Below are 25,787 nucleotides of genomic sequence, written 5' to 3' on the forward strand. Positions count from 1 at the left end.
ATGTAAGAATATTAAAGTTAAGAGATGCTAAGTAACTTGCACAGGTTAAGCAATCAGTAAGCAGCAGAGGTAGGATTTGAACCTGCTAAAGAAGTTAAACTAGGGACAATAGACTATGGAACTTTAAAAACCTTCCTTAGTCCTTTGTTTTTCTCTATTCTTGATTTCTATCACATGCTGTTTACCCCCTTGTGATTAACCAAAGTCATTTGAAAAGCTGAGGGTCAGAGCTTTCAGTAAAAGATGATAGATGGAATGTATGCATTTATCTGCACTCTTCCAGAACTCCTCCCTAGTGATGATAAGGGATATAAAAGGAATAAATCCACAAGTACAAAGAGAATAGGACAGGAAATGACAGCAGAGAGAGTTGTCAACAGCATTTTGGTGCTCAAACGCAGATGGACAAATGGTAACTGAGCAGATGGGGAAAGCTAAATGCCTGTGAAGAGCAATAGCCAAGAATGGACACCTCAAAACCTGAAATAAACTAGAAATTTCAGAAGTTCCAGGTACCTTTGAAAGCACAAATGTGGATGGGGCTGGTGATAAGAGGATTGGTTGATGGTGTGTGTGAAAAGCCCTTGCACCCTCATCCCCGCCCCTACTTTGCACAGTCAGGGAAGAAGCCCTTTTCCACAAAGACAGAAGTCTGGGTTTATCTCAAGAAAGGGTGCACTGGAGGGTTTCTAGGCTCAGGCCTGAAATCCAGCTGGGGACAGGGTACTGTGCTGAAAACAGGAGTTATGTGTCAATCTCCATACAGTAAAAGGTGAGCATCCCCTCACTGCATTTTCAGTTTGACTCCTAGAACGCTGGCAGCCAGACATACAGTACCCTAGGCCAGAGGCTGGAGGTTACTTTTCTGCAGAAACCGACCAGTCTGAGAGAAGAGTCCTCTAGATACTGAAACTTGGGGATTTCCCATCAGAATAGCTGGCCCCTGCCTGCTCACCCTTAATGGAAGCCCACACAGTGGCAGCCTCTCCCTTCTCCTCCACACCCTGCAAAACAGCCAAAACACAGGGCTTTGGGGCAGCATTTTCATGCTTCACTGAACATTTGAGAATTCATATTAGAGTGTATTACATTATGTATGTGTATATGTATATACATATGTATATGTAAGAGAAACAAACAAATTTAGGAGATAGAAACAAAGTGAGAAGCAGAAGTAAATGTAAGAGAATCCTCAGTGAGAGAAGAGGAGATATTGCATCCCTGAAACCAGAGCAAGAGGCTATAATGGAGAGACATGCAAAAAGTAAAAAAAGAGCTCTTAGAAATAAAAGAAATATGACTCTTGCAATAAAAGACTTAGTGGAAGGGAAGATAATAGGATAAAGTTGAGAAAATCTCCCAGAAAGAACAGAAACTCAAAAGAGATGGGAAGTAGGAGAGCTAGGTTGAAAGGAAGAGGCTGAGGCTAAGAGGTCCAACATCCACACAGTAGGGTTCCCAGGAGGGAGAGAGGGAGTGTGTGCAGAGGAATAGAGACGAGGAGAGGAGGAGAAATGACACGAGGAATTTTCCCAGATCTGAAGGACATAAGTTCTAGATCAAAAGACCTATCAGGTGCCTAGCATGATGAATGTAAAGAAACCCACACAGAGATCCAAGATCCTGAGACTTCAGAAATCTGGGGCTAAAGAGCCTCCAGAGAGGAGACCTCAGACTTCGCTATCTTACCTGATGCTGGAGGACCCTGGAGCGATGCCATGAACGTTCTGAAGGGAATGGACTTTCAGTCTGGAATTCTTTGTTCAGCTTTACCAGGTGTGAGAGTTTTCCTATGTGCAAATCTGAAACCGTTCGTCTCCTGTCTCCCCCCTTTTAGGAAGGAACAAGAGGATGGACACCACCAAATGACAGACTAAGGCAAGAGGCGGGAAAACAGGGGTCGAGGAAGCAGCAGGGACAAGGAAAACCCTGGGCAAGTGGTGCGGGGAGATCACGATGATAGGCTCCAAGAGCAATCTGTCCAGATGGGAACAGGGAAGAGGGCTCCAGAGGGATGGAAGTCTGTGCAAAGGATCGGCTGCCTAGAGCATGTGAATGTGTTCAGGGAAAGTTGTACTTTGGCAGAGAGTCAAAGAGTTTGGGTGTGAACTAGTGATAGATAGGTACACAGCAAACTAAGCAAATGGAAAAAAATGAAGTTATAAACTACAAGGAAAACCAAAAGGTGTAGAAGAAAAAACTGTGGGCATAGCAAGTAACCTGTGAGATGGTTTCATCACCACAGCTCAGGAGAACATGTGCTGAATGAGGAGAGACCACAGCATCCTAGACACTTAGCTCGGAGCTTGCAGGAGGTCGGCAGTCGTATTTGTTGAGAGACTGTGAACTGTCAGTCTGAAGGACTTTATTTCCCCACTTAGGTGATGGCATCACTGCCCACCCTGTCTAGCTGCCCTGTGTCTGGGTAAAGTCTTGTGGAGGAGATGGTAACACACAGATGTTAGCATACACAGGTGTATAAATGGGGGAAGGAGCACCTGGGAGGTAGGGACGCCCCCCTAGAATGACCTCCTCTTTGAGTCCCTTGAGCGCTGGGTAAGTGTGTGACTGGAATGACTGGACTTCCTCAGGGGAAAGAGTGGATGGCATCAGCCTTTAAGTAGACAGGAAACCAGTAAACTTGATTTGCTTGCTTAACCAAGTGAAGTAAACCTCTGTCTACTTAAAGGCTGCTGGGTGCTGCAGCAAGGGGAAAAGGTTCTAGGAACTGAGAGGTGTCCTGGGGTCTTAACTGTTAGAGGCTCCCCAGCATTTGACTTGGAAGTAGGATTATCTGAATGCTTAAAACAGTACTGACCTGGGGCTATATTAGTCATTTTTATTTCCTGGTTTATTGGAAGAAAGGCATTAAAAATAAATGGGCTGGAGTAATTTATTTTTAAAGTAAAGAGAAACTGAGAAGGAAATACCCTTAAAGAACCTTTCTTGCTGGGCAGGCAGCCATGGAGCAAAGCTTCTCCCAGGCTTGAGGCCACTTGAAACTAACAGATACCTGAATGGACTTGGATGTAAGAGAGCCCTGGGTTAGAATTCTTGTTGTGTCACTTCCTGTTGGGGTGGCCTTCAGCACGTTCTGACCTCTACACCTCAGTTTTTTCATCAGGGTTATCCGGGGATAATAATACAACTTTCCACAGTGTTGTGGGGCTTCAGGAAACAGTGTACACAGAACAGGGGCTGCAAACTAGTGGTGGCCACATCCAGCAGTGTATTTTGTTTGACTCACAGGGTTTGTTTTCATTGAGTTAGTTACCGATATTTAAAATTAAGAAATTTCACCTAAAAAGTGAGCCTTTCAACTTCTCTGTAAAAATAAACTTAGGCAACACTGAACTGCATTTCTTTAGTAGCAATTGGCTGGGCAGAGAGGTGCTGCCCTCTTTCTGTGGGGCCCACCTTCCCCATTCACCAAGGACAGCGCACTTCCTCTTCCCGCTGTGTAACCCACAGCTGGCTTCACTCTGGTATGTCATCTGCCTGACCTTGAAGGTGTGTCCATGTCATACAGTAGGTGGTCGTAGTTTTTTGGAGGTCTATACTGGGAAGAGACACTCTTGAGAAGGGTCAGTGTGACTCAGAGCACAGACTGGGTACTAAGGATAGTCTGGCTTGGGCTCCTTGTTCGGGATTAAGAGGGCAGGCACCCAAGACGATGACAATCAGAATATTTAGATTGTCTCTCACATATGTGCGCGTGTGTGCGCGCGCACACACACACACACACACACACACACAGAGTGAGCCCATTCTGACTGTTCAGGATGCTCGTCTCATTCCCACCTCTGCTGCTCAGGCCCATCACCAGGCCTCTCCTAATGTCCCATGTCACACTGCGTCTCTGTTATTTGTCTGTATGACTTTTTTCCATCTAGATCATGAGCTCCCTGAGGGTGGTGTCAGCACCCCTCATACTTTCTATCCTTAACGGCTGTGCACTATCTGCTTGGAAGAGAGTAGGTGCTAAGTAAACGTTTAGCATATTTAATTTAATTAGGTGCCACTTCAGTTACTCTCCTTGTGCAGGAGACAAGGGATGAATGCACAGTTTGTCTTTTTTTGCCTTGAGCTTTGTTGTCCCAGTTTGCAAAATTAACATGAAACCCTTCCTCTAAGGCACTATGGAGTAGATGAGACTTAAATAAAGATGATGTATTACTTCATGTAAATTTACAGGTGTGCCTGGATATATGAGTTGTTCCTAACAGCCCAAAAAGAATTTGGATCTAGGCATATTTCACATGGATTGTAGAAAGTGGCAGCGATCTCTTTTGTAAAAAGCAAAAAAAACCCTTGGTAATGAAAACAGTCATCCTGAACTGATCTGTTTTGCAAATTTGGATTATTTTCTTCAAGTGTTTACCAGTCATTCTGTGCTAACTAAGTTGAGCTGAGAACAGAAGGGAAGAGAAATAAAAGTTCACTTTGCAACCCCTCAGCAGTGGGAGCAGTTGACAGAGGTCGTGCTCCTTGAGACTAATGACCAAGGTGGTCATTTGAGCAGGTTTTCCAGGTTCAGTGACAAGGTGCATCCAGCAGTGAAGAGGATGGGCGGGTTCTAGCATCAGTACCTCCTGTTTATGATGTGAACTTTTCCCACAGCTGTTGCCCTCTGACTCTTTTTGTTGTTATTGTTGTTGAGGAAGATTCGCCCTGAGCTAACATCTGTGCCAGTCTTCTCTATTTTGTATGTGGGTCACTGCCACAGCATGGCTGACGAGTGGTGTAGGTCCATGCCCGGGATCTGAACCCGTGAACCCAAGCTGCTGAAGCAGAGTGCACAGAACGTAACCACTACACCACGGGGCTGGCCCCTGCCCCATGACTCTTAAAAATAAAAAACAAGTTCAACAAGGTTGCAGGACACAAGATCAATATACAAAAATCAATTGCATTTCTATATTCTTGTAATGAGCAATCTGAAAGTGAAAATTAAGAAAACAGCTCTGTTCACAATAGCATTGAAAAGAATATAATGTTTATAAATAAATTTAACAAAGTACAAAACATATACTCTGAATACTACAAAACATTCTTGACAGAAATTTAAGATCTGAGTAAATGGGCAAACACCCCCTGCTCATGGATCAGAAAACTTGACATTGTAAAGATGGCTATACTCCCCAAGCTGATCTTCAGAGTCAACACAACCCCTATCAGTGGAATCTCAGCTGACTTCTTTGTAGAAATTGACAAACTGATTCTAAAATTCATATGGAATTGCAAGGTACCCAGAAAGCTATAACAATCCTGAAAAGGAAGAATCAAGTAGGAAGGCTCACACTTCCCAAGTTCAAAACTTACTACAAAGCAACAGTAATCAAGACAGGGTGGTATTGGCACAAGGATAGACTCAGAGACCAATAATGGAATAGAACTGAGTCCAGAAATAAACGCATGTCTGTGGTCAGCTGACTTCCCACTAGGGTGCCAAGACCATTCAGGAGAGAAAGAAGCCAATCACAACAGGCCATTACTCCAGGACACCATTTATAGGGAAGTCCGAACTAGGGAATCTAGAAATACACTGGGGAGCACTTAGGCTGGGAGGCGGGCAAAGAGGGGTGATGGGTAAAGGGTTTGAGGGACTGAAGAAGTTCTAAAATTACCTGGTGATGGGTGCACCCATACCTGGGGATATACAAAAAAACCTTGCACGTATACACTTTAAATGGGTGAATTGGATGGTATGTGAATTATATCTCAATAAAGCTGTAAAAAATTAAAATGAAAAACAAAACCAAGGAATGCATAACAGAGTACAACAAACTAAATTAAGGTCATTAAAATGGCAAAAGGGGACATTTAAAAAGTTATAGTAGGATTAAAGTGTACAAGCTAAGAAAAAAGAGAAATAAGCCATAATAAGCATTAAAATGCATTAAAATAAAGGTTTAAAAGAGCTTTAAAAGCAGAAACCTGGAATTAAAAAGAATGAAAATCAGAGGCTGGCCCAGTGGCACAGTGGTTAAGTGCACATGTTCTGCTTTGGCGGCCCGGGGTTCGCCGGTTCAGATCCTGGGGGCAGACATGGCACCGCTTGGCAAGCCATGCTGTGGTAGGCATCCCACATATAAAGTAGAGGAAGATGGGCACAGATGTTAGCTCAGGGCCAGTCTTCCTCAGCAAAAAGAGGAGGATTGGCAGTAGTTAGCTCAGGGCTAATCTTCCTCAAAAATGAAAATCAGAAACATAGAAAGATGAAGGGTGAGCATAAACATAAGAATGGAAGAAGATTGTCAGAAAAGTTTAAAACCTAGAAAATTAATGATGCTAAGGAGAAAACAGTTAAAAATAGCAAGATTTCTTTAAGTTAAAAGTGACAGAGGGTAAAGGACATTAGCTAAAAACTGAAAAGTAATTACTATCAATAATTAAAATAAATAAAAGAAACAGACATTTTAATATTTAGGCAAAAACTATTAAAGGCAAGAACCTGAAAAGTTAGAGAAAGGAGTCGGATCTGCAATGCCGTAGATTCCTGCCCTGAGTGACTTCATTCGGGGCAGAGGCAGCTCCCTGAGGGGAGAGGGGCTCAGGCACCTGGGGAGAGCATCCCTGGCGGGGAGCAGTCCTTTCCTTCCCTCTAGGCTGTCCCTTGGGAGGGAACAGGGCTTGTCCTAGAGTACATAAAAAGAGGAAGGAACTGCAGGAGATTCCACCATTTTGTTATCTCGTTTTACGGTCAGTCTTGGGCCGGGCGGGGAAAGAGGTGAAAGAACCAGGAGATAATATCCCAGGCACCGTGCCAAGTGTTAGTTCTTTTATTCTGATCCTTTATCCACTCCATCATGTCAGTACTACTCTTTTTCTTCATTTCACTGATAAGAAAACCAAAGCAGAAATCACTTGCCTCAGGTCACAGAGCTAGGAAGTGCTGGCATAGGGGTTTGAGCACAGAAAGTGCAGTGGCCGCTCTGCTGCCTCCCCGAGAGACTGGGCTGAACTAATAGGAAATGGAAGCAGGGTAGGCGAGGACCTGGGGTCTGAGGGAGGGGCAGGGACTGCGGGTGAGGCCAGCCTAGGACAGTCCTGGGGCAGGAGAGTTGGAAGATTTGGATCCTCCTTCAGGCCTTCTTCCACATCCAGCACAGAAATAACAAGAGTCATGCCTACAGAATAAAGGCAAACGTGCCTACAAAATAAAAAAGGAAATATTCTTTGCTTGACGTGTCAACCTTCTGCAATCTACCTTCCTCTTCGCCACCCCCACACTTCCCCACACGGGCCTGTCCTTTCCCACCTCTGTGCCCTTGCTGGCGCCCTTCCTTCTGCCTGGAATGCTTGGCCTCTTCTGCCCGGACAATTTTTATGTATCCTTTAGTATCCCACCCAAAGGTCACCTCCTTTAGTATCCCACCCAAAGGTCACCTCCTCTCCCTACCTTCGCCTGCCCAGCCCCATCCTGTCTCTTTCTCTTTTACAGCTCTATGCACGCTGGAAGTAGTAGCTTGTTTCTCAGGAGGCATCGAGCTAGATGGCGTGCACTGAGCACTCGGTGTGTTTCAAGTGTCACACGGAGCCGAATGCCTACTTTCACCGTTTAGTCCACACCCCAGCTCAGGCTGGATGCTGTTTGAATTATCCTCGGTGTATAGACGAGGAGCCTGAGGCTCGGAGAGGTTAGCAGTTACCCAGGGTAGAGCTGGAGCTCAAACCCAGGCTCGTGTGAAGCCTAAGCACACTGTCCTGTACTCCCTGGCCTCTCTCAGACACAACCCTTTGCAGGGGCAGGAGCCTTGTCCTAGTCATCTTTGTGTGTTCTGGACCCAACACAAAATGAATGCGAAACTGAATTGAAGGCCCCAAGCAATCTCCCAACATGTTCATCAGGGGTGACTAGGTATGGCGCTTGATCCTCAAGAGCTGTGTTTTTCCAAGGCTGTGGTAATGATAATAGTGATGATACAGGCGGTGGCGAACACTACTTACTGAGCACTACTTGTATGCCAGGCACTGTCCTGAGCTCACTATGAGGAAGATACTGTTCTAGTCCCCGTTTTACAGTGGGGCAACCTAAGGCACAGAGAGGTCACGTCACCTAGCCATGGTTATACAGCTGGTAAGTGGCAGAGGTGGGTTCATAGCAGACAAACTCACTCCATCCCCCTGGGGTGTGGGCTGCAGTACCTTCCATCGTTCTGGGTACTGCCCTGAATCCTGTGCTTCCGGCCTCTGTGCAGGCCTCCCTGCAGGGACCAAGGCAGTCATCTCCTCAGATTGTCCCGTTGGCCAGCTTATCATTTAAGAGTCCCAGACTATCTGAATGACTCCCTAGCAGTGACCAGCCCAGCTCCTCTGTGTGTGTGTGTGTGTGTGTGTGTGTGTGTGTGTGTGTGTGTGTGTTGGTGGGGGTGAGGAGAGTAACATTCTGAATTTATGTAATGTCTGCCTGGCTCACCAGTAGGACTTTTCCTGCGTTTGTGACTCTTCAAGAGGAAGTCTGTCCTGGTGCTCATTTATTCCCATCTTACTTTTGTTCCTAGGTTGCTCACAGTTGAGAGTACTGTTCTGCTAGGAGGCCAGTTGATGAGGCCAGATGAGATTTTTCACTGGGAGTGTGAGAAACACAGGCTGTTGGTTCCACTTCACAGCCACTCTGGGTTTTCCTTTACAGTGAACAGTGCTCTTTCTGAAAGAAATTTGAAACTCTGGCCTGGCCAGGTGGCCTAGTATGGAGGAAAGGCCACTTGCTAGGTCCAAGACATTGGTTAGATCACTCGACCCTTCTGAGGCTCAGCTTCCTTTTTCTTAAAATGGCAATAATAATTTGCAGAATCCATGCAACGATTACGTAAAATAGCATCTGAAAATCCCGAACACAGTGCCTGGCTCATCCTAGATGCTCAGTAAGGATTCATTCCTTCCCTTCTTTTCTGGGTCTTCAGAATGTCTAAATTAAGCCATTTTTTCTTCATAATAAGGTGGAGCCCGTCCTGGATATTTGACACAGGAGAACTGCATGGTTCCTTTGTGTTGAACTGCTGACGTTAGCACGGCCTTATCTTTAAAATGCCTAAAATTCCATGTGCTTGAGAGCCTGTGCAGTGATCTGGCTGGTCTATGTCTCCTGCGTTTTGTCCCTGGAAAGAAAGCCCTGCACCCCGGGTCAGTGGTTGCCATAACAGGCCCGTTATTCCCCCAGGGGTCTGGGTGACTGAGGAGGCAGCTCGGATGGAGTGACAGGCTGTGCTCAACTGCATGCGTGTGTGCAGGGCTCCCTCTGGCCCCTTCTGCGTTGGCTTTAGCTGACTCGCGGTCTGAAACAGCCTCCTTTAAAGAGGCAGGTATGAGCTGAAGGGATTTTAATAATAAAAATTGAAATTCTAAGTCTGGTAAAACTCTAGAACTATGGGAAAGGAAATTCTTGGGATGATGAAACGTAGGCTACAGCGTGTTCCATCCTTTACCTGCCTTATCTCTTAAAATTCTCCCCACAACCCCAGGAGGCTAGACATTGTCATTAGCCTTAGTTTACAGACAAGACAGTTGAGACTGAGGGAGGCCAACCAGCTTGCCCAGGTTCCCACACCAGCTGTGGTGGGAGAGTCCAGATTCTTAACCACTGTGCACACTGCGTTTCTAACACAACGTTTTCCAAGGTGAAGATGCGTGTGGTATGACGTGGGGAAAGGGAAATGTTTCCATGGTCAGTATTTGAGAAGACCAGACACAGACAGAGTTTGAGTAAAGGATCAGTTTCCTTGTCTGATGGAGACAGAAGAAAGTCAGTGCAGTTGGGCTTCACAGAGAAATCAGCTATGCTCTGTGGGACTGGCCGAGCTGCAGACCCCATGGCCCGAAACCCCAGCGGCAGCCATCTGACTAGTCGTACTGGGCCTACTGAAGCACAAAAGCCTCACGCCAGGCCCAGCCTCGGATGCTTGAGACCATTCTCTGCTCGCTCAAGATGTGCTAGAAACTCACCTCCCCTGGGCCGCGTGCTCCTTGTCAGTCCTGGGGCTCGCAGTGCCCAGTGTGATCACAGGGAGCAGCTCAGTCCTCATGCATCATCCCCAGGCTACCCCGGCCAACAACCTGCCTGTCCAGGAGTCTTCCTGACCCCCTGCTCAGAGCCGGGGCAGGGGTGAGTTCTCACACAGCTCCAGGAGCCGGGCTGCCATGACCTTAGGCTGTCTGTGGGCTTTCCTGCCTGGCAAGAGGGACCAACCATCTTTAATTCAACTGAAGTCTGTCAGGCCTCTACACCATGCTAGGTGCTGGCAGTACTATTGAGAATAACTGCTGTACTGGTTGAGAGCTTCAGACAGCCTGGGCTCAAGTCCTAGCTCTGCCACTTCATAGCTCTGTTACTTTGAGCAAGTTGCTTAACGTCTCTGCGCCTCAGCCTCTGCGTCTGTGCAATGGGGCCTACAGGGGCCTGCCAGCCTTGGATTGTGAGATTTGATGGGTTTATTCTTGTAACGCCCATGGCACAATGCCTGGCCCACAACAAGTGCTGGGTGTTAGTGCTGAGTGATTGCTCTGTGCCAGCCTCTGTTCAGACATTGCCTTGGGTCATCTGAACACCGACCTCTGAGGTAGAGAACATTGTCATCTCATTTTACTGAGTGGAAAACAGAGCTACACTGTCATTTCCCCAAAGTCACAGAAATAGGAAGTTGTGGAGCTCACACTAACCCATGTCTCCCTGATCCCAGAGCCCGTTTGTGCCCACACTCCCTCTGGATGTCTGGCTGTCAGCAGAGGAGGCAGGTGTGCCATTTGGAGAAGGCTCTGACGGGGGGCCGGGGGTAGGCATCAAGTACTGCAGAGGTGAGAACAGTCATCTCCGTGGTGTGAGGAGCAGACGCTGCCAAGGCTGAGAGGGTCTTTCCTTGGTTGCCCTTTGAGTCCAGGAGTGTACTAGTAGCGTTTCTCCTTTTCCACTTATGCCTATTTTGAGGGCTGTCTGTGTATCTTTTCTTGGCTAAGTAGCCTCTTAAGGAAGTTAAAAAGGAATGGAAGAGATAATGTCAGGCTATTGCTGAGGGTGTGTGGGTCCGCCTCCCCTAAGTGCTGCATTGTGCCACTGGTTATGCAAAGCCAGCATCCCTGGCTCCGTGTCACCCACTGTTCTCGATCACATGACATCTTTCAGTTAGGGGCCATATGTCATCAAAGATTTAGGGCCTGGGCTCTGAAGCCAGACTGCCCAGTAATTCCAGCTCCTCACTTGCTAAGGGGTGGAGGTTTGGGCAAATTCCTTAGCCGCTCATGTTCTCAAATATGAAACGGGTGGTAGCACCCACCTCCGAAGGCTGTGGTGAGGACTAGCTCGCATGACACACGTGGAGAGCTTAGATCAGGCCAGGACGTGCCTGGGTTTGGGGAATGGCAGCACTTTTGTTATTAGGAGCAGTGGGTTACTCTGTGAGCACCATCTTAGGGGTGAGATGGGAGTCGAGGGGGTCGAGGGGCTCAAGTAGAGGACAGAGAGGAGGACCCAGTGGAGAACAGGCTCCGTGGTCAGTGTTCTGCCATGTGCTGGTGTGCTGGGCACCAGGTGCCTCCGGCCATGGCCACTAGAAGGAAATCCCAACAGAGAACCCAGTCCTGGTCACTCGAGCCTTGAAATAGTTCTCCTGCCTACAGATGGGCCCAAGAGTCCCTTCGTCCCCACGTCTCCCCTCCTGGTTGCTTCAGGCCCCCGTCCTGGGAGGGGAGCAAAGGGCGAAGCTGCAGGGCAGCAGCAGATGCTGGGACCCAGCAGGTGCAGTGGGAGCAAAGGCTGAGGAGGCCTGCACTGTGACTCGGGCTCCTGTTTCTTCTGTTGGAGGTCGTGAACTGGGGGATTTTCTGTCTCTGTGGGGAGTGGAGGGGATTCAGTACCAGAGTGGTGCCCGAGAACTGCCGAGGCTGCCTGCGTTTCTGCTGATTGTTACCCTATGCCTGCCCTCCCAGAGGGCTCTGTTGGGTCAGCCTTGACCAGACCTTAACTCTGAGGGTAAGTCTCTGATATCAGAGTTCAGGGCCCCAAGATGCTTTATTGTTTGTGAACTTCACCTGCAAGCCACATGCTGCGTCCCCACGAGAATCTGGGCCTGACCTTGCTCAGACATCGGTCTGTGGTGCTCTGGTGTGGGCATTTCTCACCCCTCCGTGGCCACAGCTCCTGCACAGGCGATGCTGGGTTGCAGAGACCAGCTTTACTGCCACCCCTCTCTGCAGTGGTACCTAGCGTTCTGACATCCATGTACTGATAAGAGCTGGGGGGAAACTGTCTGTATCCCTGCTCTAACAACTACTACAAACTTAGTGATTTAAAACAACATGAATTTATTATTTTACAATTTTGGGGTCAGAAGTCTGAAGTGGGTCTCACTGGGCTGAAATCAGCTGTTGGCCAGGCTGTGTTCCTTCTGGAGGCTCTAGGAGAGAATCCATTCCCTAGTCTTTTCCAGTTTCTAGAAGCCACATGCATTCCTTGGCTCATTGTCCCTTCCTCTGTCTTCACAGCGGGGCGTAGCATCTTCCAGTGGCTCGCTCTGATCCTCCTGCCTCCCTCCCTCCCTCTTAGAAGAACTCTGTTATTACATTGGGCCCACCCAGATAATCCAGATAATCTCAAAATCCTTCACCATCACCACCACAAAAAGCCTTAACTTAATCACCCCCACAAGTCCCTTTTGCCATGGAAGGTAACATATTTGTAGGTTTTAGGGAGTAGGGCGTGGACATCCTGCTCCACACTGTCATATATGATAGGACTTCTTATTGCAGAATTGTATCTTCCATGTTGGAGACTGTGACCCTGCTTGAGGAGCTCTGCCGGTCACTCACGAGCTCTTGGGAGCCTGAGCACGTTATTGAACCCCTCTGTATCTCTGTTTCTTCATCTGTAAAATGCCTCCCAGGGTCATCAGGATCAAATGAGTTAGCACATGACTTGGCGAGGTGTTGCTCTTTCTTGTGCCTTTCTCTGGTTCCAGCCGTAGGCCCAGCTTGTCCTTTTTCCCACACCGCGCTTTCATAGGTTGAGCGTCGGCGCATGTGATTGTCTGAAGGAGGTGCTAGTCCAGAGTGTGGTGGCTTGTTGCTGTACCACCACTTCATTCCTGTCGTCGTCGTTTTATATTATTCATAAAAGCTAGTGCCGTCAGGAGTGCTGTGTGGACCTGTTAGACTGGCAGCTTTAGCCTCTTTTTGAGCTGTTTTCTTGGAATACATTCCGACAGATGGAATCAGTAGGTTAGAGGCCTCCTGAAAGGCTCTGGGAGGGTTGTTGGACTTCTGCACACTGCTGCCACCTTATTGGCAGTGAGTATCAGGACTCACTTAAAAGGACAAAGATGTTTTTCATTCTCTTGGCAATACTGCTTACGTGCCTACTGTGTGCTGGCACTGTTCTGGGTGCTGGGGGTGACGCTGTGAAAAGACAGGCACACTTCCTGTTGTCCTAGAGCTTGGCTCAAGCAGAAGGCTGCTGTTTATTTAATAAGACTAACAGGACACCTTATTATTCCTTCATTTGCATTTCTTTGTTCACTCATTACATTAAAAACAAAAAGCAGTTTTTGGAGTAAGTTTTCAGGTCTTGTGCCCCAAGAAGTGCAGTTTTAAACGTCCCAAACTCGACCCTGTGTGTGGTCTTTCTCCATGTCTCTGTCTCTGCTGCAGTCGGCCGTGTCATGTCAGGACCCTCACCCTCTCCCACACAACACTGCTTTACTCACTGCTGGAGAGCGTATGCTTGTGCCCTAGGGACCGATGTCATGGTGCGCTGCCTCAAGCTGCTGAAGGAGTTCAGACGGAAGGTTGAGGACGACCACGACCAGGACGATGATGATGACGAGGAGGTCATCTCCAAGACAGTGCCTCCGGTGGACGTTGTGTACGAGCGGGATATGCTCACACAGACCTACGAACTCAGTAAGTCCCGTTCTCATGCCCGCTTGCCTCTGGTTCCTGAGCATTTGATCCAAGAAGTGTTTTGCCCACATGTTGGAAGAGTCTCAGCTGTTGAGAATGTAGCGCAGCAGGAAGCACTGAGCTTCCCATGAGGGGTTAGGCTCAGGTCAGATGTGAGTTGGAATCCCAGCTCTGCCCCTTGGCTGCTGGCTGTGTGACTTTAGCAAGGTCTCTGAGCCTCACTTCCCTCATCTGCAAGATGGAAATGGTAACCACCCTTGCCTGTAATGAGGGCTAATTGAGGAATAGGGTTAAAACATCTGGGGTAGTGCCTGGTACATAGAAAGCACTCACAAAAATTAGCTATTAATATTATTACTCAAAGATTTGAGAGTCCCCTCCTATCTTCTAAAATTGGTCTGGAGTCACTGCAGGCTGGGAATTCTAGTGATGAAGAGGGGAAAAACTGTCTCTCTCCCTTCCTCACCACTCCCCTAGTTCCCCTAAGATCTATGTAAGACATGCGTGACCCGGTGCTGTAGATGGTGTGGCCGCAGGTCCCTGTGGGAAGGAAGACAGAGTAGAAGGTGAGGTGGCTGCAGGAGATCTGATCAAGCCAACAGGTGCGAAGCCATGCTCGTGGATCTGGATCGGCCCAGCCTTTTTGGAGGGCTGTGTGGCAGTTCTTAACAACTGAATATCTCTCAGAATGGGCTCCTCAGAACTCAGTTGTGAGAAGTTGCCCTTAACCCTTTCATCCTCACTTTTAGCGTGTTACTAGTTCAATATGAGAACACATCCTAGTCACCTCCTTTCGTTTGGCTGTTTCTTTTTCTACATGTCCAATGCAGCAAAACCTCCTTTATCTACATCGGTTTTACCTGGCAGCCTCAAGTGTGTGCTGCATCAGGAAAGAAAGAGGAAAATATTTCTGAACCGTCAAAGGGTTTTGCCACAAAGCTTGCCACACAGTCTGCCCTATATTTCTTGTACTTTGCTGGAGGGACTCTCTGCAACCTCCACCCCTACCCGACCCGCCTTCTTCCCGGAGTCCCAGTCCCAGAGTGGTCAAAGAACTTTAACAGGGCTCCTTAGAGGCAGATACACTAATAGCGGGGCAGGAGCCCGCAAACTAGAGAAAACAGGTAATGGAGTCCAGTTGTCCACCGGTCGTTGAATACAGGGCCAAACAGCATTATTTCCTGCCAGAGCCCCTGCTGGCTGACAGCTGTTACAGGACAGTGCAATAGTCAGTGTCCATAATGCCCTTGAGTCCACCGAGAAAGGAAGACGAAAAAGTTCTTTTTTTTTTTTTTTTTTTGAGGAAGATTAGCCCTGAGATAACTGCTGCCAGTCCTCCTCTTTTTGCTGAGGAAGACTGGCCCTGAGCTCACATCCGTGCCCATCTTCCTCTACTTTATATGTGGGATGCCTACCACAGCATGGCGTGCCAAGCAGTGCCATGTTCGCACCCAGGATCCGAACTGGTGAACCCTGGGCCACTGAAGCAGAACGTGCACACTTAACCACTGCGCCACCAGGCCAGTCCCGAAAAAGTTCTTAATTTAAAATTATATTGATGCTTTTTAAAAGAGCCAGTTTCATTTATCTGAAAAAGTCCTTTCTTGTGAAAAAGCTAACTTCCCACTGCTGAGTAAAAACGGTGTTAGTAGATCAGCAATTGATCACTTGACGTTTATTGTTTTAACTTGAAGGAGTCAGATAGTGAGTGCTTAAAAATTAGCTACCAGTAGCAATGTTCAGAGATTCTTGGGAGGGAAGGGAGAGAGGAGGCACATATTTTATTCTGTTGGTCTCACTGCATTGAAATGTCTGTGCCTGAGAAAGATGGGTGGGGATTGACTTGACCTGTGCAGAGCAGCTCCTTTGCAGAGGTTGGGGTTCAAGTACATTGTTTCACACAGTCGAGCGCAGAGGCACCAAAGGAATTTCTCAAGCTGAAATCCGAGTGGCCATGAATGTGGGGAAACTGGAAGCAAGAATGCTGTGTCGCCTTCTTCAAAGATTCAAAGTTGTCAAGGTAACATCGTGAGTCAATTGTCTTCGGACGTGCACGCAGTGTGATTATGGAGGAATGTCTCAGATAGACTCCCATCGCTGTCAGGGAGGCAGACGGCTGCCCAGGGCCTGAGAGCAGCCCATGGGCATGGCAGGTCTCCCCTCACTGTGGTTTTTGTTGGTTTTCACTTTTTACAAATTGAACAAGTTGTCGTATTGAAAAGTCAGCAGGAGATGTGGCAGTGTGGGGAGCACTCTGCCATGTGGGGACAGTCAGCTGAAGCTGGCTAAAATCCCACCACCCCTGAGATGAAGTGGGAGCTCTCCAGGGCTCCACGGTCCCCACTTGGCCCTCCCTCTCATTGTGTACTTGCCTGGCTCCTGGGGACATCGAGTCAGCTAAGTATGCATGTCTGGCACTCAGACCTGCTGTCTCAGCCCTTTAGGCGTCATTCTCTTCTTGTCAGCTATTTGGCCATTTTGCTAGAAGACAGTATTATAGTTGGGCTAATGATTGCAGAGCCCTTAGCACTGTCCTTGGCGAGTGGTTGTTGTATAGAAAATGTTACTCTTTCGGCCATTAAGGCCCTCGAAGAGCCCCTTTCCGATGTCCTAGAAGAGAGAGTGGGCATGGACTGGTGATGACCTTGTCATCAGTTCCCATGGCAGGGCCTGAATGGAGCTGGTGACCTCCAGGCCCGGACTCACCAGTCTGTGACAACATTTATGAACCATCGAACTCTGCATAGCAAACGCTCAGTGCTTACTGACCGCTTCTTCTGGGCATAGTCCTGTGCTAGGCACTGGGGACATGGGGAAGACCAAGTGAGGGCCCTGCCCTAGAGGAGCTCACGGTCTTGTCGAGCAGACACGCAGTCAGGATTGCAATTTAGAAAACCACCTCCTACAAGCCTGTGAAAGCAGGACCTGAGGGGGCGACGAGACAGGAAGACCCGTGAGAGAACATGGATGGGGCCTGACATGGGGCCCAGGCAGTGGAGGGACGAGACGCAGGCAAACGCAGGAATGATAAGGAGGTAGACTCTGCAGACCCACAGCGCACCTGAATGCCTGTGTGTTTTAGTGCCCTCTTTTGAGTGTGATTAAACGTATCTCATCCCTCTAGGGGTTCATGGAAGATGAAGGGCGGCAGCGGACCACCAAGTACATCTCCTGCGTGTTTGCAGAAGAGAGCGATCTAAGTCGGCAGTATGAAAGGGAGAAAGCCCGGAGCGAGCTCTTGACCACTGTGAGCTTGGCCTCCGTGCAAGAGGAGTCCCTCCTGCCCGAAGGGGAGGACACTTTCCTGTCCGAGTCGGACAGTGAGGAGGAGGGCAGCAGCCGCAGCAGCAAGAGGAGAGGCAGAGGACCACAGGGGGACATGAAATCCTTGAGCCTCTGTCCTGGGACTCAACCTCGTCACTCCACCCCAGCCAAGGGTAAGGGTGCTCTCGGGGCAGGGTTGGGGAGAGCGGGCAGGGGGCGCGCATGCTCAATCTAAGCTGCTGCCGATGCCACCTTGCCCGGGATCTTCAGAAAGTGCCCGTTCAGTTCAGCAGGCAGCTCAGGATCTCTTTGGTGTGTCCTAATTTGGGACCTGTTGGTGTCACTAGCATCACGTGATCATAAGTTTGAGGAGACGGTCATGTAGTCTGCCTCCTGGCTGCTTGCAAGTCAGTTCTTGGCAAATGTTTTGTTTGTTTTATTGTGTTTTTACTATTAAAGGGATGGAATTCCATAAACTTCTTCTAGTTGCTGCCCTCCAACAATCTATTTAAGAACTCTGCAGGGTTTTAGTTTAGTTGTAGGAGACTTTTTAAAAACGCTTGAAGGGTGGTACCAAAGACAGATTTGCAAATCTGGAATCCAGCTAAGAGGGGGTACCATGCTGCTTGCTTGACCTACCACCCTGGTCTTTAAAATGACCGGATGGAATCCTTCAGCCAGCATGGGTCTGATTTGGTAATGCCCCTGTTGCTTTCCCCCTTGACATGGCCACGGTTCATTCATTCTGCTGCTGTCCACTGTAGGTGGGTGGAAAGTCGTAAACCTGCACCCACTGAAGAAGCAGCCGGCCTCCTCCCCAGCAGCCGCCGAGGAGAAAGCCTGCCGGAGCTCTGGCGGCAGGGACAGCCTCCCGGAGGCCAGCAGCTCCACAGACCCCAGCGTGAGCTATGGCTCCCACTGCATGAAGAGTAACAGTGGCGACATAGCTGTAATCGAAGAGGTCAGGCTTGAAAACCCAAAGGTGAGTGCTCAGAGTGGGAATAAGAAGGAGCCTGTGGCGAGTGGACGTCAGCCTTATCAGTTCTGTGCTTAAGAATCACAGCAACAACAAAATCAATGATAGTCAAAGCACCACACGGTGAGTGCTCACTCTGTACCAAGCAGTGGGCTGTGTGCTCATGGGAAGTAATACAGTGCTCGTTTGTCTACCACTTTCACGCAGGAATCACGCCCTACCAGAAATCACCTACACCATTATTATACAGTGTTGTAGTTTCCAACAACTTACTCTTTTTATGGAAACTTACTTTGGAGTGAACATTTGTATGGCTAGTTTTGATTAGTGATTCTCACTCTAGGCCAGTTTTGCCCCCCAGGGAACCTTTAGCAGTGTCTGGAGACTTTATTTTATTTTTTTTTTTGCTGAGGAAGATTGCCCTGAGCTAACATCTGTTGCCAATCCTCCTCTTTTTGTTTGAGGAAGATTGTTGCTGAGCTAATGTCTGCACTAATCTTCCTCCACTTTGTATGTGGGATGCCACCACAGAATGGCTTGATGAGTGGTGTGCAGGTCCATGCTGGAGACATTTTTGGTTGTCATAACTGTGGGGGAGAGGGTGCAACTGTCATCTAGTAGGTAGAGACCAGGAATGCTGTTAAACTTCCTAAAAATGGGCAGAACAACCCACAACAGAGAATTATCCAGCCCAAAATGTCAACAGTGCCAAGATTGAGGAACCATGCTTTAAATGAAAGGCCAGTATCATTTGCCATAAAAAGAAGGTAATCATAAAATAGATACAATAAGACATTCTGTCCAGATTCTGTTGTGTGTCACAGGGTTACATACACAGTAGAATCAAACCAGCACTCTTTCATCAATGTAATTAGAGGAATTCACAGGAGCACCTTTCTCATTCTGTGATTCAGTTCACCGAATGCTCTCCTTTGTCTCCTGAAAGTGCCTCGGATACTGCCGGGGGCGCCTCCTGCACTTCAGAAACACTCAGAGGACAAGGCACCCAGCACAGGGTAGGCTTGTGATCAGGAGTGGCTTTTGATGCTGTCACTGCTGGTTTATTCAGGCTTCATAACAGCCCTACAAGATAAACGTGAGCTCTGGTCTGGGTGGAGGAAAGTACAGCCCCTAGCACTGGAGTGACTTGCCTGCTCAGTTAACGACAAATCCAGGATTAGAACCCCGTGTGTGGAGGTCCCACCCTGCATTGCTTCTCCCTTTCTGGTGTGGAGGCCTGTGCTTTGGTACTATCCCTGCAGCAGAAGTGGTGGGGCATGGGGTCGGGAAGGTTTGCTGTGGATTTTTCTAGAACCTTTTAGCCCTTTTCTATTCTTTGGATGCTGTAACTTGTACCATCTCAAGTCATGATTGGTATTGTCTCTAACTGAAGAACCTGGGCCTGCCGGCAGGTGGGTCCCAGCAGGTTCCCAAGGGTTTGACTTGCCTTTCTGGCCCACCACCCGTTTTGCACCTTCTCTTCAGGTCCGCATAGCTCCAGCAGTCCGCTCCCTCCAGTTGCTTCCTAGGTCAGCTCTTTTCCTCTTGGAAACCTCTTCCAAAAGTAATGGCAGAAGCTGGCCCTTCTTTTCAAATACTTGCTGAGAAGAGTGGCATGAACTACTGCCTGGAGGTTCTTTGGCACAGCACGTTTGCACTTTGCTTTCCAACAGCCCCATGGAAAGTGGCCACATTTACTCACATGGATCTCCTCCAAAATGTGTGCTTTGAAATGCAAGAGAAAACAAAGGTCTTTCTCCCCCTTTGGGGCCCCTTCTCAAATCTTTGCATCTTTCACCCCTCAAACCCTTCCCCCTTCAGGAAAGAATTGTGCCTCCCTGGAGCCCCATCCATCAGCAGGGAGGTGATCTGGAGTCTGGCTGTTCCGACACCGGCACCAAGTCACCTCCTTCTCCTGACAGTGCAGCCCAAAGTGAGAAGGGCGTCCAGCAAAGCAGGCCCCAGACTGCTGCATGGCGCTGATTTGTGCCAAGCGATTTACAAGGAATAGGTTAAAGTTAGGGTTTCCTTTCCCTTCGGGGTGCACATTTGGGCTTTAACATACCTGATCTGAGAGCAGATGGATAAGTTCATTTTAAGCTCCTGGAAGATGGGAAGGAGCCATGAAGAGAGAAGTGGGCATTTTGGTGGGAGTAAGAGAGAGAGCACGGAGCTCTCTTCCCTTCCGGTTGTCTCTCTCACCACTCATCCTCATTTACTTAGAGACAACCTCTTCTGCACTCACAAGCCTGCCTCTGCTGCTGTCTTACATTCCCAGAAAACCTTCCGGGGGCTTCCTCAGTTTGGAGTCAGAAACCTGTGAGGCAGCAGCCCGTGCTGGCACACAGTCACACTCTGTGACCCGGATGGCTACTTAGCCTCTTCTTCCTCACCTGCAAGAGCCCGGTTTCCTCTGCTGTAAAACCGGAACTGTCGTAATAATGTTGAGAGATTTTGATGAAAAAAGCCTAATAGAGTGAATGGCATGGAGTTGGCTCTCACTATGTCGGTTTCTTCCCTCCCATTGTGGAAGAACCAAGAGAAAGCTCAGTGAGTGCTTTCTGCTTCTTCAGGAAGTGCTGTAGTAGATGCCTCTAATTTCTGTTCTGAAACCAGCTGATCTTCATAAAGTTCTAGGATCCTCTGCTGGCCGATGTCTTTGCTGTTTCAAAGCACTGAAATTGTGAGGTGGTGGAATCCAGTAGCGGAAACAGTCCTCTTGACTTTCCTTCTTGAAACATGGGTGCAGAAATGCCATAAAGAGGGAAAGTGCACCTGCAGGAATGGTGTCTGGCCCCCAGCCTTGCTGAACCCATTGTGTTCTTGTGCTCTTGTCCCTATTCTAGGAGAGTGGCAGTTCCCAGAAGACTGGGAAGCATGGCCCAGGCCAAGACAAACCCCATGAAACTTACCGACTGCTGAAACGCAGGAATCTGATCATAGAAGCTGTCACCAACCTCCGCTTAATCGAGAGCTTATTCACGTAAGGAGGGGTCTGTCTCTGTCTTGAACTAACAATAAATCTCATGCCAGTTCGTCATCCCAAGCGGCAGAAGTGCCCGAGTTGCATTTGAATCTCTCTTCTGCTGTATAGATTCCCATAGTATCCATTTGTGGTAGAAAGGATTGTGATTCATGTGATTTGGCAAGTGTAGACATTGAGGAATATCCATTCATTAGACAGGGAGAAAATGACTGAGCAAGAAATGAAAGTCATGGGAAAGTGCATTTGCCGCTCTCCTTCTTTGGAAACTTGGTGCTAAAGAAGGGGTGAGAAGAAACTTAGGTAGATAATAGTATCAGCTGATAAGCTTTGTTTTTAGTTCTTTATGGAGCTTTTTGTTCAACCAGTATCTTATATGCAAACCAAAACACAAGAGACACAAGTAGAACTCCTGTGTTTGGGGTGGAGCACGGGCCTTGAACTCTGGTTTGGTCCTTCTAACCCACTGTTACCACCACTTCCTCGGCTGCATCTTTAGGGCGTCTTAGACACCCAGTGTAAAAGCCATTCAATTAGAAGGAGCTTACACCCTGGAGTCAGGGATGTGAGTTCTCTTAACTAGGGGATGGGAGACCATCTGCAGATACTGCTGCCTAGATCTTCTCTGGGCAGTGAGGGATTTGGCCAGGTGTTCCTAATGTCTCTTCTGGCCCTGCCATTCCATGATTGGTGATCTAGAAACATCACCACAGGGACTCAGTATGATCTGGAGAGTAAGATGTATCAAGAGAAGAATCAAAAAGAGCTTCAGATCTGTAGGTGTCGACAGTAGTGAACTGGAACATTCTTTAGCTAGATGTTAAATTAAAATTAGCATGGGGACTTCGTGAAGACAGATTGCCATCATGGCGCTCACTTTCCCTGCCATTATTGTCACAAATCTTGTAATCTCTTTAGTTCATGGTGAAAGGCTCAGAACATGAAGCTGCTGTGAATGGGTGACTTGTCTTTAGCTAACTCATTTATCGTAAAGAGAGATGATCTTTAATATCCCAAGAAGTCAGGCTTTCAGTGGTGAAACCCACTTTAATTCTTCCCTACTTTCTACTGGATACCATTAGGCACATCTCAGTTGCCTAGGTTGAGAAAGACCTTCTCTGGAGATTTGGGAATATTAACTGCTTATTTTGTGATTCCCCAGGATTCAGAAAATGATCATGGATCAGGAGAAGCAAGAAGGCGTGTCCACCAAGTGCTGTAAGAAGTCCATTGTCCGCTTGGTGCGGAACCTGTCGGAGGAAGGTCTTTTGAGACTGTATCGGACTACAGTTATTCAAGATGGCATCAAAAAGAAGGTAACCCTTGGCTTTCGTGACACCACAAAGCCGCATGCTGCTGGAAGTTTTGTTGTCTAGCTTCCCTTGTCCTTGTTGTATTTCGGTTGTTCCTTTGTTGCCAAGAATTCGCAATTTCCCATTATGCTTCTTAATTTGGGGACCAGAGATCATCCCAACTTTCTGTAGAAGCTGGAAACAGAAAAGAGGAGTAACTTGCTTGGATCTTAGAGCAGCAGGTGAGCTCAAGGCAGGTGTCCAGCACTGCAGCCAGCCTTGAAAAGAGAGGAGGGAAAGTGGAGGCACGCTGAAGTTCAGCAGTAAAGTAGCGTTGGGAGAAGTCAAGCGACGTGTACAAGGTAGAAATTGTAGATGAAGCAGCAAGAATGTTTTCCATGGAGAGCTGAGGAAGCATGTCCAAGAGGGATTGATGGCAGCGACTCAAGCAGGGTACACTGCTGGGTTATCTGATGGGGAACAGTACATCTCTTCTGTCTCAATTTATCCGTTTCTGTAAAATTTAAAGTTTGGGCCTATTCCCATAGCAATTGTAGCTCAGCAGCTTTGCACATTTTCTAAGGCATAAATTTTTCAGGGTTGGAATGATTTGAGAGAGCCCGACCAGCACTGGGACCAAAGGGAACGGTGCTGAGGGGACAGTCACTTGTTCCCTGACCTTTTTTTTCTGACTCTATTTTACATCTCTACCTTAAGAAAGCTCTGCTTTGATGTTTTGTTTTCTTAGTAAGCTGTCAAGATCATTTTTGTTTTTTTTACTTTTATCTTATTTTTTGAGACATTTAAAATTTGAAAAACACAGAGCAGTACAAAAAATGAGAAGAAACCATTTCGGGGCCAGCCTGGTGGCATAGTGGTTAAGTTCAATGTGCTCTGTTTTGATGGTCCAAGTTCACAGGTTCGGATCCGTGGCATGGGCCTATACCACTTAGCAGCCATGCTGTGGTGGTGTCCCATATACAAAAGAGAGGAAGATTGGCATGGGTGTTAGCTCAGGCCACTCTTCCTCACCAAAAAAGAAACAATTTCTACTGTTTTGAGTTGGCAGCTCTCTTCAGGTTTTTGTTTTTTTTTTTTTGAGGAAGATTAGCCCTGAGATAACTACTGCCAATCCTCCTCTTTTTGCGAGGAAGACTGGCCCTGAGCTAACATCCATGCCCATCTTCCTCTACTTTATACATGGGACGCCTGCCACAGCATGGCTTTTGCCAAGCGGTGCCATGTCCACACCTGGGATCCAAACCGGCGAACCCTGGGCCACCGAGAAGCAGAACGTGCGAACTTAACTGCTGCACCACTGGGCTGGCTCCCAGTCTCTTCAGTTTTCACATGTGCTGTGAGTGCCCTTGACCTTGCCCCTCTCCTGTCCACTTGAGCAGTGGCATGAGGTGCTTATGCTGACCTCTCTCACTGAAGGACAAAACCTCCACCCATCAGCAGCAACACCTCTGGTTTCTATTGATCTTCACAGAGCTGGTCTTTCTGGCGTGCAGCCTCCTCAGGGCAGTCATTGAGGACAAGAAAATCTCCGCTAGTCTAGGAGTGGAGAGGGGCAGTCTGGCATAGGTCTCTGCTGTGTCCCCGGCTCCTGTTTGGCCCCGTGTCCACCACCCTGTACCCGAGGGAGCAGGCAAGGGGTGGAGGTGGGAGCGAGTGCCGCAGGTAAACACTGAGCATTACACGGCCTCAGAAATGAAAGTGCCCAGGCCTGGGGGCCATGTGCCACAGGGACCACCGTAGCAGCACCACTAAACGATAGCCTGTTTTCCTGGCTGGCGAGGGCTGCAGTATGGTACGTCTGCCTCCAGAACAAGCTGAAGTTTCTCGGCAGCATTGTCCCTGGCTCCCGGGGCACGTGCTGCCAACAGGCAGCCTTCTGATCTGCTGCAGCCAGTGTGGCTAGAGCTGCCATGTCTGGCATCAGCCCTTGCCTCTGCGCCTGCGTCTGGCCCCGTCCCTCGGGCCTTTGGGAAGTTGGCTGGGCTGTTTGGCTTTAGAAAGTGAGGAAACAGGAATGCTTTGTCTTTGCATCATGCTTTTAACTTCTCTGAGGTGTTCCTAACTGGATCTCATTTGAGCCTCACAAAGCCACAAAAAAGTTGGCAGGGAGGGAAGAGGGCTCCCCATTTGACAAATGAGGAACAGAAGAGACTGAGCCAAGTGAGGCCTTCTGGAGCCCCTATCTAGGCATTGCTTGCTGCCTGTTCCTGGGACCAACCCTTTCTCAGGCCATTTTTGGCACTGAGAAGCCTGCTGGCCAGAGTTACACATTTAGAAAAGCTTACCTTGCTCTCTCCTGCTAATGACAGGGACCAAAAAGAAGGCTGGCTCTCCAGGGGCCCAGGGCCAGCGTGCCTTGCCTTCTGCTGCACAGCTGTCACACTCACACCCATTCTGCTCAGCTCCACCAAGTTATTTCCATTTGTCATCCTAGATGTCTCTCCTGGAATGGTAGCCACCCTAACTGTTCAGCTTCAGTACCTTGGAAAAGATGAAACAACAAAAGCAACTCTAAATCCTCTGCCCATTTGTTGAGAGGCACGCCTGGCAGGTTTCCCACGACAGCACGGAGCGAGGGGAGATTAATGAAAGCTTCTTACCTTTTCCAGATGGAAGCCCTCGGGATTCACGAGCGACTGTGGGAAATTCTCTGCAGGAGTGGGACATCGGGAATGGCCCACAGGGAGCTGCAGAGGCCAGTGGGCCGTGATGGCCCAGCAAGGGGACTGCAGGGCACACTGCTCTGTGTCCAGGCCAGAGTGGCTCACCTGAAAAGCAGCACGTGGCTGATGGCAGAGCTTTCATACTCGGGCACTTGAGAGATTTACATGCCAGTAACTAATGGCAAACTATTTAGCAACACATTTTACATTAGTTTCATAACTGTCCTTTGGAAATGTTAATGAAAACAGATGTAACCAGTGTTCCACCAAGGAACCGAGTTGTGAAACTAAGTCTCCCTCAGCTCCTCCCCTTCCCTTTGGGACACTCTAACCTCTCTCTGCAGGTGGATCTGGTAGTGCACCCATCCATGGACCAGAATGACCCTCTCGTGAGAAGTGCCATCGAGCAGGTTCGTTTCCGGATCTCCAATTCAAGCACAGCCAACAGGCAAGTGGCAGCACCCCATAAGAATCCACAGTGAAGTGCCTGGGTCTGCATGTTTACTCCTGAAGCAGTTTTCACAAAAGCCCTTTTTTTGTACTGTGTGAGATCAGTGAATTCACTGGTTTTGGGTTGTGGTTTACCATCCTCTACTCTGTACAAGGATCAGTTTCTGAATTCTTTAGGAAAAAATCCTAACATTCTTAATTCTATTAAGAATTCAGGGTGCTGGCCTGGTGGCACAGCAGTTAAGTTT

General features: G+C 48.3%; 1 protein-coding gene across 1 annotated transcript in view; it reads left to right on the forward strand.

Annotated features, from left to right (window-relative positions):
* Positions 1-25,787, forward strand: part of GTF3C1 (general transcription factor IIIC subunit 1) — a 79,613-nt gene that overhangs the window by 15,765 nt on the left and 38,061 nt on the right. The window contains exons 7-13 of the mRNA XM_023616077.2: positions 13,723-13,890; positions 15,795-15,910; positions 17,015-17,327; positions 17,919-18,136; positions 20,977-21,113; positions 22,276-22,429; positions 25,434-25,537. Coding sequence (XP_023471845.2) covers positions 13,723-13,890; positions 15,795-15,910; positions 17,015-17,327; positions 17,919-18,136; positions 20,977-21,113; positions 22,276-22,429; positions 25,434-25,537 — 1,210 coding nt within the window. The remainder of the gene's footprint in view (positions 1-13,722; positions 13,891-15,794; positions 15,911-17,014; positions 17,328-17,918; positions 18,137-20,976; positions 21,114-22,275; positions 22,430-25,433; positions 25,538-25,787) is intronic.

This window comes from Equus caballus, chromosome 13, assembly GCF_041296265.1.
Source record: "Equus caballus isolate H_3958 breed thoroughbred chromosome 13, TB-T2T, whole genome shotgun sequence".
Classification (NCBI taxonomy): domain Eukaryota; kingdom Metazoa; phylum Chordata; class Mammalia; order Perissodactyla; family Equidae; genus Equus; species Equus caballus.